Source organism: Arvicanthis niloticus, chromosome 16 (assembly GCF_011762505.2).
Source record: "Arvicanthis niloticus isolate mArvNil1 chromosome 16, mArvNil1.pat.X, whole genome shotgun sequence".
NCBI classification, from domain to species: Eukaryota; Metazoa; Chordata; class Mammalia; order Rodentia; family Muridae; genus Arvicanthis; species Arvicanthis niloticus.
The window spans coordinates 17171809-17188382 of NC_047673.1; the positions used below are offsets into that span (position 1 = coordinate 17171809).

General features: G+C 46.8%; 1 protein-coding gene across 3 annotated transcripts in view; it reads right to left on the bottom strand.

Moving 5' to 3' along the window:
* Positions 1-16574, bottom strand: part of Plekha2 (pleckstrin homology domain containing A2) — a 59962-nt gene that overhangs the window by 23358 nt on the left and 20030 nt on the right. For all 3 annotated transcript variants that reach the window (XM_076913923.1, XM_034520655.2, XM_076913922.1), the window contains exons 3-4: positions 7872-7928; positions 1345-1393 (exon numbers count right to left, since the gene is read on the bottom strand). In XM_076913923.1, the coding sequence (XP_076770038.1) occupies positions 1345-1393; positions 7872-7928 (106 nt within the window). The remainder of the gene's footprint in view (positions 1-1344; positions 1394-7871; positions 7929-16574) is intronic.

A 16574-nucleotide genomic window follows, 5' to 3' on the forward strand; every position in this document is an offset into this window, starting at 1 on the left:
TCAAGAACCCACCCATGGTGTTATGTCAGAAGCAGCAGACCCCAGCAACTCATTCAGCAGCTACCAGAATGACACTGGCACTAGCAATGGCCTCTATGTGCTAATTGGTGACAACTAAGATACTCATCTGCCACCAGTAAGACACCTGAAGCACAGGCCTACTGGCGTGTTTAGTCAGGACCCTAGGGCTTGGTTCCACCAGTATGATCTTGTCTTGTCTGTGCCTGGAAAATGGAACATTTGCTTGAGACCTGCAGCCTCGGCTTCACTTTCAACCTGTTCTTCCCGCTGGGCATTTCCTTAGTCAACAGCTTACCTCGGATTGATTGATTGATTGATTTTTATTATTATCACTAACATATCTTTAGATGGGCTAACCACAAAATTTAAGAGTGACTTGTAAACTTAGCAATGATATTTGGAAGGAACAGGAAACAGAATGCCAACGTGAGGTTGGGAGAAGGAAGTCACTTCATCCCTCTGGCCTGAGCCTGAAGTCAAGAAGCCATTGAAGAGGAGACAAAGAACTTGCCGTTTTCATCCATTTAACAAATATTTATTGAGGACCCACTATGTGCCAGCAGCCATCTTATGTGCTGAGGAGGTGCAGCGACAAAGCAGGAAGTGACTCTGCCTCTCTGAAGCTCCTGCTCAGAGCCTCCCTGGACACAGAAACGCCTCAGCATTTGCTCAGAATAAGGGTTAGTTAACAATGCAGGGACTGAGCGGTTTCACTGACCATCTGAGGACAGGCTCGAGGCATGGGTGGAGTGGCTCTTCACCTTCGCCACTGGCCCCCAAGCCCCCAGTTGCAACTCATTTGGCAATCTTGAGACCCTCCATACCCCTTCCTTCATTTAAATTCTTCCCTGCCGTTTTCCCCTTTTCTCAGACTTTATCATGTCCCAAGTATATCACTGCCCAATTCTAAAGCAAAGGCTCCCAGAAACTTCTACTAAATGCTTTCTATCCACCTTAAACAGAAATACAGCTCAGTCTGTAACCTCAGCACATTGGCGTCTGGGTTGCAGCAGAGGCAAAGTTCCAGGCCAGCTTTGGCATGGGGGTGGGGGGAGAGAAGAAGGGGAAGGAGGAAAGGGAAGAAGGTCAGGAGGCCGACAGCTCCCAGAAGCCAGCCTGGCTAAAATGCTGCTGGCCCTGTGTGCTTGGTTGTAAGTTAAAAATCTTCGCAAAGGTATTACTAGGCACTCAGAAAATCACTGTTATCTAAGCTACTCAGACATACAGAATACAGTTCCCATAGCATCACAGGACTGTCTTCCATGGGAAAGAAGTTATCACAAGTCTATGAAGGAAGAAAAGCCACAGTGGCTCAGTACTTACCGAAGCAGAATGGAGTTTTTGGTTTCTGCTTTGGGGTAGCTATGCTCACCTATATCAAATAAAGACAAAAAGAGACATGAATGTGTTTCCATCAATGTGGGAAAATGTTTACCTTGAAAATATTTCATACATTAAAAAGAGCGTATGAAACATATGTATATTTGGAGGCCAACAATTGAGAGTCTTGCCACCATCCCTTAAGAAACTGGCGTGATCAGTCCTATTCCTTAGAGCGGTGCCTCTCACCCTTCCTAACGCAGCAACCCTTTAATGTACAGTTACTCCTGTTGTGGTGACAACAAATTTATTTCATTGCTAGTAATTCATACTGTTATGAACTATAATGTAACTATCTGATGTGCTGGATGGTGTTACGTGACCCCAGTGAAAGGGTCATTCGACTCCCAAAGGGGTCACAAGCCTCAGGTCAGAACCACTCTCTTAGATGCTCACAGTACCCTTCCATGGCAGAACTTCTGCCATCCACATAACTGGTATCCTGATGCCTGTATTAACTTTTGTCTCTGCAAGAACACTCTAGAAGCCACTGGGCCCAGACAAGGTTTTCTCTGAGCCACCAGATCTAACAGAGTCTCCTGTGCTCTCAAGAGCTAACCTCTTTCCTGGGACAGTCTCCCAACTGAAGGTGCTTAGGATGTTCAAACTCTAATCAAAGCAGAAAGGAATGGCAGGCACTCCTGCATTTAGATATGCTGTCTGAAGGCCTCCTATCTAAGCTGGTCATGAACAAAGGCAACTCTCCAGCAGTCCAGAGAGCAGCTGACAGATGAGTGAGCTCACCTGGGTATATTCAAGAGCAGGGCCTGCAGAGACAGAACCACTGGTGTACGACACCCAGCTTTTACAGTTCTGCCCCTTCACTCAGGCACATGCTCCATCACCGCCTACAAAGATCTGGTGAGTATCCACCAAATGGATGCTGGTCCAGCCATACTGGAACACTCCACCCATCCCACTCACTAGGGATGCCTAGAGATGCAGCACCTACCACAGAACCCATCCACATACAGTCCCCACCCTGCCCTGAACACTGGTCTCTCAGTCTCCTTCCTAGCTTTCCCAGGTCTTCTTATTCTCCTCTCTGGACTCTGGGACTTGGAATTAGAAGCAGGGGTTAAAGTCTTGAGGTGAAAGTGTTGTCTCTTTGAGGCTTACAGTTGCTAAGATCTAACCATGATTGGCACATGGGTCTCTAGGCTCCTGCTCTTGACCCTAAAGTCTTCCTAGGGACCTGCCTTGATTCCTTAGCCAAAATAACATTGCCCCAAATACGCAACCAGGAACTGAGGTGACACCTTATAAAATATTAAAAAGATAAAATAGTAGAGGTTTGTTTTGGAATCAGTCTCAAATCATAAGTGTGTGACCTCCATTAGATGTTCTGTCAAGAGAGGAATCACAAAGTCACCTTCCTGTGGAGTTAACAGAAGCATCAAGTATATCAGTGCAAGCAAAGGATCCGGCTACTCTGCCATGTAGAATCTACTCATGAAGGAGGGGCTATTATATCAGGCAAGGCAATATATATATATATATGTAATCTCAGCACTTGAGAGGCTGACATAAAAGGATCTTGACTTTCAGGTCATCCTAGGCTACACAACAAGTTTCAGGCTAGCCTGGGTTACATGGGTGGACCCCATCTTAAAACAAATCACACACTCACATAATAAATCACATACCTCACAATAATAATAATAATAATAATAATAATAATAATAATAATAATAATTTAAAATGTGACCTAAAAAATGCCTAGCTTCAAACATTAAAAAAACATGCATGGCATTTTCAATGTTAATAATTAAATGTCTGTATAGCATTACATCAACCTCAGTGACAAGTATTTAAAACCCAAAGATGTCACATGAGCCCTGTTTCTGAAGGTGCAAGGACAAAGGACTGCATCTGCTCATGACCTTCCTACTAGCAGAATCCCAAGGCTGTCCAGAATATCACCAAGAGAAGGAGAGACAGAGCCTATGTAGATGTGTGCATGCGTTCATTCCACTGTATTGATGAGGAAATCCTGAAGTGAGGCAGAAGCCAGGTGGCCTAAGTAAGTTCTGAAAAACACAAAGAGGAGCCCACAAATCTGAGCTCAGAGAGACAACCAGACGGAGTCATGCCTACATGCTTCACAGGTAGCATTTAGGAGGCTGCCAGTCCTGGCCCTAAACCACCTTGTTTTCCTGGGGAACAGGTCCAAGCCAGTTGCTGATCTACAGCTACTCATTTCCTGGCTGTGACCCTCAGCATCTGTGTTCCCAGGCAACCTCCAGTCCTCTGCCTGTGCTGTGCTGTGCTGTGCTGGGCTGTGCTGTGCTGTGCTGTGCTGTGCTGTGCTGGGCTAAGCTGTGCTGTGCTGTGCTGGGCTGGGCTGGGCTGGGCTGGGCTGGGCTGGGCTGGGCTGGGCTGGGCTGGGCTGGGCTGGGCTGGGCTGGGCTGGGCTGGGCTAAGCTGTGCTGTGCTGTGCTGGGCTGTGCTGGGCTGTGCTGGGCTGTGCTGGGCTGGGATGTGCTGTATTGTGCTTGGATGGGCTGGGCTGGGCTGGGCTGGGCTGGGCTGGGCTGGGCTGGGCTGGGCTGGGCTGGGCTGGGCTGGGCTGGGCTGGGCTGGGTTGGGCTGGGCTGGCCTGGGCTGGGCTGGCCTGGGCTGGGCTGGCCTGGGCTGGCCTGGGCTGGGCTCCTGCATTAACCCTAAGTGTCATCTGGCTGCTCTTTTCTGGCCCTGGGGAAACCCACCTCCCTCCCAGCTTCCTTCTCATCCAGTTGGCAATTTTGATGGCATTGTAAAACTTAGTCCCTGAGATCCTCTCTACCTTGTCTGTAGCATCACCATTTCTTGGAGAGACTCATATTTATCACCGACTGGACAGAGTGCCACAGGCTGACCCTTTGACCCTACATGGATTATAAATGACCATGCTCACTGTGTAGATTAGTCAGCCTGGGAAAATGCTACCCATGCAGTTTTTGTGAGAACCAGAGCTTCCAAAGGCAGTACATGGCTTTCTGCTTGTTCATATCCTTGTGCCCACTTTATAGTGGGGAGGTCCATATGCATGTGCATTTACAGTATGCCCCAGCCTCACGGTTTAGCATGGAAGTGTTGTTGGGCAAAGCAATTCATTGCCAGACTAATGAGATTGATCCCAGTTCTGTCCTGATTAGCTGTAGACCAGGGTTGAGAATCTCCACAAATCGGCTTCTCCCTTAGTAACGCCAGTGTGAAAAGGTAAATGTTCTCACACAGGGCAGCAGGTGTGGAAAATTAATTTGTCCGTCTGTGGCTATGTCCACAGAGAAAGGCTGTTGTAGAACTCTGACTTTGGCCTCTGTCCCTGACAGCCTGCCCCCAGAGGCTTAAACAGCCCCTCCCCCTCCATTTACCTTCCACCTGTTGGTGACGACAGTGTCAGGCGGCTGTAAGCAGCCACCTTCAAACACAGGAAGAGCATAGGCCCTACAGGAAGCAGTGTGGCCACAGGTGGGTGAGGACATCCAACAGTCTGACTCAAGTGAGGGCACCCAGGCACAAACATCCTCATACCACAAGGTGGCCACAATTGAGTCACTGCCTGACAGTGGTCGACTGGCAGGTCCTGTGAGCACGCCAACAGCAAGAGAGGGTTGGGGTGTGAAAAAAAAGTGTTGCCCATGGGCCCCCACGAGTGACGCAAAAGAGCCACATGGCAGCTGGACAGCCCCGGGAGCTTTCAATTATCACACGCAGTAACAACCCAGGCATTGGGACACTGTGAGGGTCAGCCACACCCTGTGTCTGTCGTTGGCCAGAAGTGGGGCCTCTCCTGCACCCAAGACAAGAGCAGAAGAAAGCCTGGAAGAACTAAAAAGCATGCTCCAGTGTCTGGGGAGAGAGTGTCCCACAACAAAGTAAGAAACCATCGACACAATCATCGGAGGCCTTTCAAGTTGGTACACATGTAAGCATATTTATCTCAAAAATACATCTGTGCTTTTCAGTGGACTCTCTAGAGCAGTGGTTCTCAACCCTCCTAATGCTGCAGCCCTTAAATACAGTTCCTCATGCTGTGGTGCCACCCAACCATAAAATTATTTTCTTGCTACTTCCTAATTGTAACTTTGCTACAGTTATCAACCCTAATGTAAATCTCTGTGTTTTCCTATAGTCTTTGGTGACCCCCGTGAAAGGGTCATTCAACACCTCAAGGGGTCATGACCTGCAGGTTGACCCAACTGCTCTGCAGTATCCATACCCCTCCACACCCAGCCCACAACACACAAATAGTTAATAGCCAGCATTTTTGGAGGACCTGTTATCTATCAGAAGCCCTCACTAAATAGGTCCAGTAGGACAAGGACAGAGAGCTATAATGTGAACGTAATACCATAGGCCAGGTTCAGTTATTTTCCAACCAGACCGGTTCTTTTGTCACCCCCTCCCCCACCTTTTCCCACCCTTTATCCCCCTCCCAACCCCACTCCACTCCTACCTTGCCAGCCCCATCTTCCCTACACTAGCCTTCCAGAGATCAGGGACAAAACAAATCAGTCTGTCTCACACTGTGCAAACACTTGACCCTGGGAGTGAGCTAAGGATGGAAAAAAAAAAAAAAAGGACAGACAGACAGAAAAGGACCTGGGTTGTTCTGGCAGTGAGTCAGCTGGAGTTAAGATACTCATCCATCGTGACCTAACCCAGTGGCAGTTGTGGGTTTTTAAAAGACCGGTGCAGGCTCGCCTGTCTCAGGAAGGGCGGAAAGTCAGGTCATCCTTTCTAAATGAGGCAGCCGACGAGGCAGAGGATCCTGAAAGCCTCCTCTGAGCTGCATTTATAAACCATGATTCAGCAGGACATTATATTCACTGGTCAAAAAAAAAAAAAATGCTTCCCCAACTCCTCACACAGGAGCCGGTTTCAGTTTTCATATTTGACAGGGGGTTTTCTGCGTCCCTCACCCCCAACCCCCTCTCTATTCTCCTTCTAGGAGAAATGACCTAATGAGCTCTCAGCAGATGAGAAGAAAGGGCCTCCTATGGGGACAGGGACTGGGCTGGGCTGCCCTGGCCAGGGAAGGCCGCCACATTTCTTATCAAAAGGCGTGCACAAATTGCCTGCAGCTGTGCTAGCAAAAGCTGCTCTTTAACCACTGTTCTTCCCCTGAGGTCAGTATCTCCTCTCTAATCAGCTCAACCACTGCCCAGCATCTTCTCCCTCTGCACTGAGATCTGTAGCTGGCAGGCATGAGATGAGCCGGCCCGTCCAGCGGAGGATGGCCACTCCTCTCAGGACATCTCTTGATCCCTATCTTCAGTAGGCTCTTAAATCTGTGACCAGATGCACTCGGGAGCTACTTAGCTCAACCCCTAGCCTCTAGGTCCTCAAAGTCCCTTGGGTGGGAGGAGCCAGGGAAGAAAGCCACAACCCCTATGTGGACAGGCATGAGGGCCAGGACTTCTGTGGCTTTGGATCTGGCTGGGTGCCACCTGGCTGCTTCCCTCCTGCTTTCTGAAGAGGATCTAAATCCCCTGGCTTTTTTTTTTTTTAAATCAGGGCTGCATCATGGGTCAGCAGCAGTGACTGCCCCAGGGAGGGGCTGCTAAAAGTAGCTGAATTCAGCAGGGTTTGGTTTTTTTTTTTTTTTTTTTTTTTTTTTTTTTTTTTTTTTGGTGAGCATTGCTGACTGGCCCTACCCCCAAGTCTCAGAGAAGAACAAGAGTTGCTCTTGCCCCTACAGGAATGCTGGGTAAGGGGACAGACTGCCAGGGACCTGCTATGCTCCCCAGAAGGTACGCAGATGTTGGGTGTGGTCCTAGCATATCTGAGGGCCTAGAATAGGGGTGATGTTTTCAGCCCTCCATCCCTAAGCATTCTGTCTGGAGAATTGGTAAAATTCCAGGGGGCCTGAGCCATTTCCAAGCCACTGCTCATTAACTGTATGCTTTGAGAGAATCGGGGTCACTGTTCCTGAGTCCTTTTGTTCCAATTACAAAAAAAAAAAAAAAAAAAAGGTTCCATCCTACATGGTACTTTATTTCAGATGTGACATGCTTCCTAAATGCCAGTGGTTAACAGCTGGAACTCTTAAGAGGTACGGCTCCATGGGAAGTCCTAAAATGATTAGGGATACCCTTAGGAGAGATTATAGGTATCCAGTCCCTCTATAATTTGCGTCCTAGCCATGAGGTAAAAAGCTGCCCACCACTGCTTCTGACATCATGACCAAGACCTCAAACACAGTGACCTAAAGTAAACCTTTTCTCTTTAGAGAGTATCTCAAATGTTCCTACAGGTCTGGAGCGGTGACTAGCTGGCAGATCCAAAGAGTAAGAGGCTGTGGCCACCCTCTTCACTGCCAACCACCACCACAAAATAGCAGATGCCAGGAAAAGGGAAACATGGATGGCCATGGCGGTGAATGCCCCCAAAGGCTCACACCTCCGGGATGTAGAACTTCCTCGTGCTTTGACATTGAACCTGTTTCAAGAACATGGCTTCCCAGCGTGCCAAACCAACATTACCTTCGAGATGTAAGTCAGCTGCAAAGATCCCACAGCTCCTGCCCCAACTGCCAGGTTCTGAAAGACAAAAGTGTTTTCTTAAGATGTGTGCTGTGTAAGGGCCCCAAGCAGCAATGAGAGATAGGGCCTAGTTCCGGTCTAGTCTGTGCCACTGTAGCCTAAGGCAAGTCACCTTGCTCACCAGTGGCAAATCTGGGGGAAAACAACACTAACAGTACCCCTCACCTTCTTCCAATGAGTTACTCTAGGACAGGGGTTAGGTGTGTGTGTGTGTGTGTGTGTGTGTGTGATCATTTAACTGACTCCCCTGCTATAAAAAACAGATCTGAGTTGCCCTTATTTAAACCAAAATGCTTGAGACTTCAGGGTTTTGTTTTGTTTTTCTCTTTTCCTTTTCTGGGGGTGAGAGTTAGTAGAGGATTCTTTCGAACCTCCTCCCTCTGCCTCCTGGGTGATTACAGGTGTATGTCACCACAACCAGGCACCTAACCATTTTACATAAGAAATGAGAAGTCCCGAGGACTGGACTCAAGTCTAAACACGGAATTTCATTTGTGCTTCATATACCCGTGATACAGACTGCCTGCGGATGGTAACTTTAGACAGTGATTTTGGGTCCCTTCTGCTCTGGCTGTAACACACCGCATGAGGCTAGGCATAGAATTTCCTACTTATCATCACAGACACATTCAGAAAATCGCAGATTTGACATCCTTTCAGGCTTTCAGAAATTGTTTTTTTAGATTGGGAATGTTCTGCCAACAGCCCTGCCCTCATAACACAATGAAGACACAGAGTTAACCCAGGGAAGGATCTCAGTGTAGAATTTCCCTGACACACAGGGATGCTCTGCCGGTGTGGCCCATGACATCTTTTCTGCACAGCTGTGCTGATCTGGATGTCTTTGCCCTACATGTGTCATTTCAGATCCATTTCTTAACATACAGGATGCAAACTCATATGACAGAGATGGGTTTTTTTCTTCATGTGTCTGTGACTATAATACATGCCAAATGAAACTGTCTGAACACAAAAATTAAAACCACTAAGAAAACATACTATTAAAGTAGAAAGAATAGCTAAGATTTTCGTGCAGTGGGGATGCTAGCCTACAGTGTTCAACATCCTGGGTTCTATCTCAGAAATGCAAAACACAACACAGAAAATAAATTTTAAAAACACAGCAGGGAGCTCCAAATACTAGATCAGCAAAATCCTACCATGACAGACCCTTCCTGGCTTCCTGATTTCTGTTAAGGCAAAATATATATTAAGGTATCGACCAACATTAGAAATCAAATCACACCAATAAAGTTCCCAAGAGATAGACAGAAAACCCAATTCCTTATAACCTGAGAGCCTGTCTGAGAACTCACATCTATCTGAGAGTCCATTGAGAACCCAGTTCCATAGCCTGGGAATCCATTGAGAACCCAGTTCCATAGCCTGGGAATCCATTGAGAACCTGCTCCCACAACCTGAACCTGTAGCTCCAAAACTCACACCATTATCCTCCAGGAGACCAATGGAAGCCCCCACCACATGGGGCCATCTCTAATCAATGAAAGGACAAAATCTTAGATAAGAAAAGTTAGTAAATTTACCTAAGGATTAATCTCGATGTGATCTACCATTCTAGAAGACTCCCTTAAGAAATATCTTAGCTGGAGAGATGGCTCAGGGGTTAAGAGCACTTACCGCTCTAACAGAGGACCCAGTTTGATTCCCAGCACCTACATGGTGGCCCACAAAAGTCTATAACTTCAGTTCCAGGGGCTCTGATGGTGTCTACGGTTTCACAGGCACCAGGTGCACATGGTACGCAGATATACATGCAGGCAAAACACCATACACAGAAAATAATTTTTTTATTAAAAGAAAATTTTAAAAGAAATATCTTAGATTTGGGAAGAGCACTCTAGCCCATTATCCAAACTTAACTTAACGTCTCTGAAGTAAATTCAGTTTGTCCGGTTTCCCGGTTATAGGGAAACAGATAAAGCTAGAAAAGCCATTTAAAAAGAGCCCCGAGTCTCAGTGACAGACCTATAAAGGACTCCACTGCCATCATTTACACGTGAAATGTAAAGTCTGAGAAATTGCCTTTAAGGGGCTGAGAGTATAGCGCAGTGGTAGAACATTTTCTGTGCATGTATGAAGCCTTTACTATCACCCCAAGTTCTGCAAAAATAAGAGCTCCCCTTGAGTGTGCAGATTGGCACTTATTTACGCACTGTCTAAACTTTATAATGACTGCTAAAAACTCATATAAGGAAATACCTATTGTGTTAAGAAAGAAAGGTTCTGTCATTCCCAAAGCAAAATCCACACGGAGCCATCACTGTCTGAGAGTGAGGCGAGAATGGCTAAGGGGCAAAGATGCAGCTCTGCTGGATAGCAGAGGCAAGCCCTTGTCTCCACAGCCTCACTGTGGCCTGGAGTTCCAGGGACATGTGGAGCCAAAGGCTTTCAGGTCTCCTAGAAGCTGCCCACTCTAACTGCAAAAGCACGAGCCACTGCAATTTAACTGTAGTATTAGTGATACTGACTGCAGACGAGCCCTTCCCTATAAAATACAGACGATCAACTGCCAGACAGTGACTGGGAGAATTCCATGAAAACAGGGTGAGCAGATCGCAGAACAGCCACTGGCCCCTCAGCCAAGCTCATAACAAGATGCAAACAGCAGGGTCCGGGGCTACTCTTAAATAACTACTCTCCCTCACCCCAAACCACATCTCAGAAGCCTCTGGAGCCCCATCTTGAATTATGCGTGACATGGGATGGGGGAGCAACTTGGACTCTAAGCCACAAGTAAAGACAAGGGTAGATCAGATTTCAAGGACGTCAGCCCTCTGCTCTAGCTGTGTGAGCCTCCTCCCACTGGCCCTGGGGGTGAGGGTGGGAGAATCTCTCGCCTGCCCTCCCGCCCTCCCGTTCTGCTCTGAAACGCAGATAAATGCTCTCTCCATCCCTGGAAGCCAGGGAATCACAACGAATGTTTGAGAAGCTATTTGCCCACCACCACTTCCTGCCCATCCAAGGGGGAACTGGGTAACACGGGGGGGGGGGGGGAGAGAAACATCCCTAAGATTCCCGAGGCTTCAACCAAATTGAGACTCAGTATCTGCTCCAATTATTGGATCTACAAGCTTAAGGGCAACACCTCGTTGTCATTGGCAAGAACTCATTGTCATGGTGGCACGCAGAGAGTCCCAGGCAGACACTTCCTCATCCAACAAGGTTGCACAAAAATGCCTGGGCAACCAGGTGTCAGCTCAAGAAACCCAGGAATCAGCACCCAGAGACCAGCAAGTACCAGAGTGGAGGGAGGAACCACAGATCTCTATGTCCTCTGTGTCCAGAGATGGAAGGATAAACTTAGGATTTTGCTGAGGCCTTCACTGACTCCAGCCAGCTACAATCTCCTGTCTCCCAACTCACAGACAAATCCTGGATTTTGGGACAGACTCAAACCCCTGAAAAACTCACTTAAGAAAGTTCTGGCTTGAGCTTCACCCTCAAAATATAGACTCTAAATCAAATGGAATGTGTTAGAAGACACACATTTCAAAACACTCCCAGTGATCCCGAAATGGACCTAAGTTTAAGAACAGCTGAGAAATGGGACAAAACCTAGCCTTGGATGCTGTGTTACTGTCTATTTCCACCACGAATCAAGTCTCTTCTTCCTATGCTAACTACATTCGAGGTTTACTGAGAACATGACCGAGAATATCAAGATGAAGGCATGTGATAAAGGTGTCTTGGGGTTTATAACTAAGTTATAACTCGTATAAATGATAACCTTTAATTGGGGCTGGCTTACAATTTCAGACATTGAGTCCATTATCACCATGGTGGGAAGCATGGCAGCATTGAGGTAGACATGGTTCTGGAGGAAAAGCTGAGAGTTCTACATCTTGATCTGAAGGCAGCAGAATGAGACTGTCTTTCACAGGCAGCCAAGAGGAGAGTATTTTCTACACTGGGTGGAGCCTGACCATAGGAGACCTCAAAGCCCACCTACACAGTGATGTCTCCAACAAGGCCACGCCTCCTCTAGAAAGGCCACACCTCCTAAATAAGGCCATTCCCTATGACCAAGCATATAAGTAAATCAATGGGGGCCAAACCTATCCAAACCACCACACCAGGTGTCTATAGTCCCAGTACTCAGGAGGCAAGGCAAAGGCAGGACAGCACCATAGCACTGAGCAGATATGGCCCACATACAGGAAGGATAGTAAAATGTGCTTTATTTACTACTTATCTGGGTGCTAGGGATTGAAGCTAGTTCCCTCATGAATGCCCAGCACATAATTTAGCCACTCTCACACTTTTAAATGTGGGACTTACACTTCTAGAAGACAGTGTATATTAATCATCTGGGGAAGGTTTTTTTTTTTTTTTTTTTTTTTTTTTTTTTAACTGACACATAGTTACCTTGCATCATGGGGGACAGTATGGCAATCCAATACAATGCAGTCCTTAGAGAGGAAACAGGAGCACAGTGCCAACAGTCCTCAGGGTAGAGGCTGGGGAGACGGCTGGGTGGGAAAAGGAAAGCCCAGCACTGCAGCAAGCAGCTGGCAACCACCCTGCATGAGGCCCATAAGTAAGAGTGGCCTATACATTTCTTAGACTAGTGAATTTTCTGGAACAGGGCTGGTGCCTGTGCACTAACAGGGGACTTTAAGAAGCCCCTGCCAACACCTTGCATTTTACTCAAGGTCTTTTCAGCCAGCAAGGATCTCAGAAAACTGGGAAATAGTTGGTTTATTCTCTCCCATGACCAAGAAAGAACTGAGCTGCTCAGTTCTTAAGGTGGAGCCGGTGCCTCCACCTTAAGTCCTGCTGTAGAAACAGCAGCACTTCATGCTGAAGTAGACAGCTTTATTCCATTTCCCACTTCCTAGCAAGAGTAACATAACAGAGAGCATAGAAACAGCCAGAAGATCCAACTAAACATTCATCAGTCGGCAGGATGTCGACCCTATCAGCAACACTGACAGCTCTTCAGCTACCACGATCCTCTGGGTGGTTTCTGCAGGAAGCCGAGGGAGAGCAGGGCTTGTCACTCCAGCAGCAACCTGGCACTTTGGCAGAGCACGACACGGGAAACAAGGCAGAGACAGATAAGACCTAGAGACTACTGTACCGCAGACACTAAGTGCTTCACTATGCCACTTCACCTCCACAGGCCCATTTCTCAGATACAGAAGCCAAAGATCCAGCAGGTGAGGCAACTGGCCCAAGGTCATACAGATGGCAAGTCAGGCCAGATTTCAAACCCAGCCCTTCCAGATTGCCGGATCCCCCGTGGTACTTTCCTTCATGCCAGGCCACCTCCCCTGAGACAATTATCTACGAGTTGATTATCAATGAAAGGTAAATACAAGAACAGAAGCAGAATTACACTAAGCAGGGCCTTAGAAACTTGCCCAAGCTGGGCAGGGCAGGAACTAGTCCAACTGGCTGTTGGGTGCCAAGCTCTGAAAGAGCAGGGGTTGAGGGGTGAGAAGGGAGGAGGAAGGGTGCCCAGCCAGCAGCAAGGAGCCCAGCAGGCATCACTAACTGCTGCTGCCTGACAGCGGGAGAAGGGAAGAGAATCCAGGTAGCAATCTCATCCTTAGGGTGCAAGCCCACATGACGCTCGTGGGCCAAAAGAACAGCTTTCAACACCAAGGCCAAGACCATCCAGGCTCACAAAGAGGCACCTGTGGCAGGATGGCAAAAGAGTAAGCTGCCCAGACCTGCATTCCACAGCCCTCCTGGAATGAGAGAGTGGCTAAATATAAACGAGCCCTCCTAGACACCAGCTACCCTGGCCAGTTCTTTACCTCCACCCTGTAGATTCACTTCCTGTTAAAAACTTGTTAGCCCACATGATGCCCAGGGCTCCTTTTCCCATTCGTTGGTTCCAAATACGTATATTTAACCATGCCTTCGTGGGCAGTCAACGTCGTAAGACACGGTGTTGATTTAACACTCCGGGGTCTCTGGGCCTAGCTGACTGTGCTAGCACCTTCTTAAGACAGGATGAGGCTCTTCTGTGTTAGCATGTTGGCTTCCTCATCCCTTGGATCTCTCTCCCAAAAATGATCCCCAGCCTGAGCTTCATAGATGCCTAGAAACAGTTGAGTCTAAGGCTATCGGTAACCTGAATGGCTCTTAATCGCCTTCATCTTTTTCTTTAACCCAGCTTCCTCTGAGGTTGCCTAAAACTCAGTGTCATTTCCCCTTCCTCTTCTTGCCCACACCCCTCCTGCACCCTTCCCATCTTCCACAGCTCTGTCAGTGGCTTGTAGCCTTTCTCCAGTCAACCAGATATGAAACATTTTATTATAGATACACAAAATACATTTTTTAAAATACAAAATAATTAGCTATACAAATTATCCCTGATTGGGAATGGGGGTGGGGGGTTAAACAGAGAAAACAGCTACAATGTATCCTGTATAAAAGTGAGCATTAACTTATTGTGACTTCCAGTCTCTTTCATCCAAGAACTGACAAACTGCAACATAGGAATACCAAGTTTAAGTATTTTTCCCCTACTGTCTCCTAACAGGGACAGCTCCCCCAGCTTATAACTACCTGACACACCAAACAATTTCATTAGCACAAAGAAACTAAATGAAGTTCAGAAGCTCTCACCAGACATCTGGGGAACAGCTGGCAGAGAACGCGCTGCTCGAAGTTAACTAATATTTATTAAGCACCTATGACTTTCCTGGCCCCAGAACATTCCAGAAGTCTCAAGCCACCCTTGAACCCAATACTGCATAACAATACTTCTCTGTGTAACAGAAAAGAAAACTAAGTCAGGCTGACTGGAGCGTGCTCAGTGCTGCAGAAGTCCATGCTGACAGATGCTCACTGCCTGTGTCAGGAGATTCACTAACTGCTCCTCACACTTGAACGCTTGACACAGTCTTTGTGTTTGTTTGTTTGTTTGTTTGTTTGTTTGTTTGTTTGTTTTTGAGACAGTGTTTCTCTATGTAACAGTCCTGGCTATCCCGGAACTCACTCTGGAGACATGCTGGCCTCAAACTAAGAGAACTGCCTGCCTCTGCCTCCCAAGTGCTGGGACTAAACACGGGAGCCACCACTGACCCGCTTAACAAAGTCTTTGTTATCCCATTTCTTTTCTTAAATTTGTCTACTATAAATAGCATTCCCTCTATATTACCATGGCTCCTCCTTTATTAGAGAACAATGCCCTCTGGCTCCCTAGGATCATCTCTTAGCTATAATCCTATGGGTATCAATTTGAATTATATATGGGAATGTATCATTCTAAGTATTATTTCATTGATTTGAAATTTAAATAAGGTATGAGCATATACTTTAAAAGTTTGGGTTTTTTGTTGTTGTTGTTGTTGTTGTTTTGTTTTGGTTAAGTTTGGTAACCTGAGTTCCATCCCTTGAACCCACATAGCAGAAAGGGAGAGCCAACTCCCACAAATTGTTTTCTGGCCTCAACATGCACACAGTAACATGGGCATTGTCATGTGCACACATATGTAATATATAAATATTTTTTAAATGCCTATGGCTTCTAAAATATATAAATGTATAATTTATATATTATAATTTTTTTGGCTTATTAATATAACTTTCTAACAAACTAGAGAAGAGACTCGGGGTAGAGGGCCTGCCTAACATACACAAAGCACTGGGTTTAAGCTCCCAGAACCACACAAGTCTATGACTTTATAAACCCAGACTATGAAGAGGCCCACCCAGGAATACTGCTATGCAAAAGCAGGTGCTACACTTTTGGTGAGTCTATGTCACTCCTACAGTCAGCCTCCAGGTCTATCCTTCTCCTCCCTCATCCAGCTAGTAGCCCTGCCCCTCCTTGGTTCCCATCCTTTACCATGCCAGACACAGCTACGAAAGTGAAGCCTGGATCAAGTTGGAGACCTCAAGTTTTGGAAATTACCAGAGCCACGGGATGTCTGTCAGAAATATGAGGTGTCCACCACAAAGACCTACAGCCAAGGGATGGATCCAGCCCAGCAGAGAGAAGTGTGTTATGGTCCCCAAAACTGAAAGGGAAGAGTCAGCTAAGCCCTTTGATTATCAGACATAGAACTATGGGATTTGGAGTTGCCCCTGCTGGGTCTTTAAATCTTGTTTTGGTACAGTATTTTCTGACTGTTGCCATGTTCCTCTATTTTGGAATAGTAATATATATTCTGTACCAATGTATGTTAGAAGGAAGTAATTTGCTTTTTGATTTTACAAGGGGTTACAATTATGAAATTGCCTTGAGTCTCCGAAGAGACATTGGACTTTAAACAATCGTGAGACTGAAAGACTGGGGACTTTTGAAACAGAACTAAAAGTGTTTTATTATGATGTGGTCACAAGCCCATGAGAGCCAAGGAGTGCAGTGTAGTGGTTTCAATGGGGATGAACCCAATAGACATATATATTTAAATGCTTAGTCCCCAGTCAGTGGAACATTTTGGGAAGTATTAAGAGGTGTGGCCTTGTTGGAGGAGGTACATTGCTGAGGGTGGGCCACCCCAGGCCCAGTTCATGTTCATTTACTCTTATTCTCTCCTCTCCCTCCCCCCCACCCCCCGTCTCCCTCTGTCTACCCTTTCCCTTTCTCTCTCCATCATGGTTGTTGGCTCGACATTTATGCTTTCAGAAATTCCTCTAGCATCATGCCTGCCTGCCTGCTGC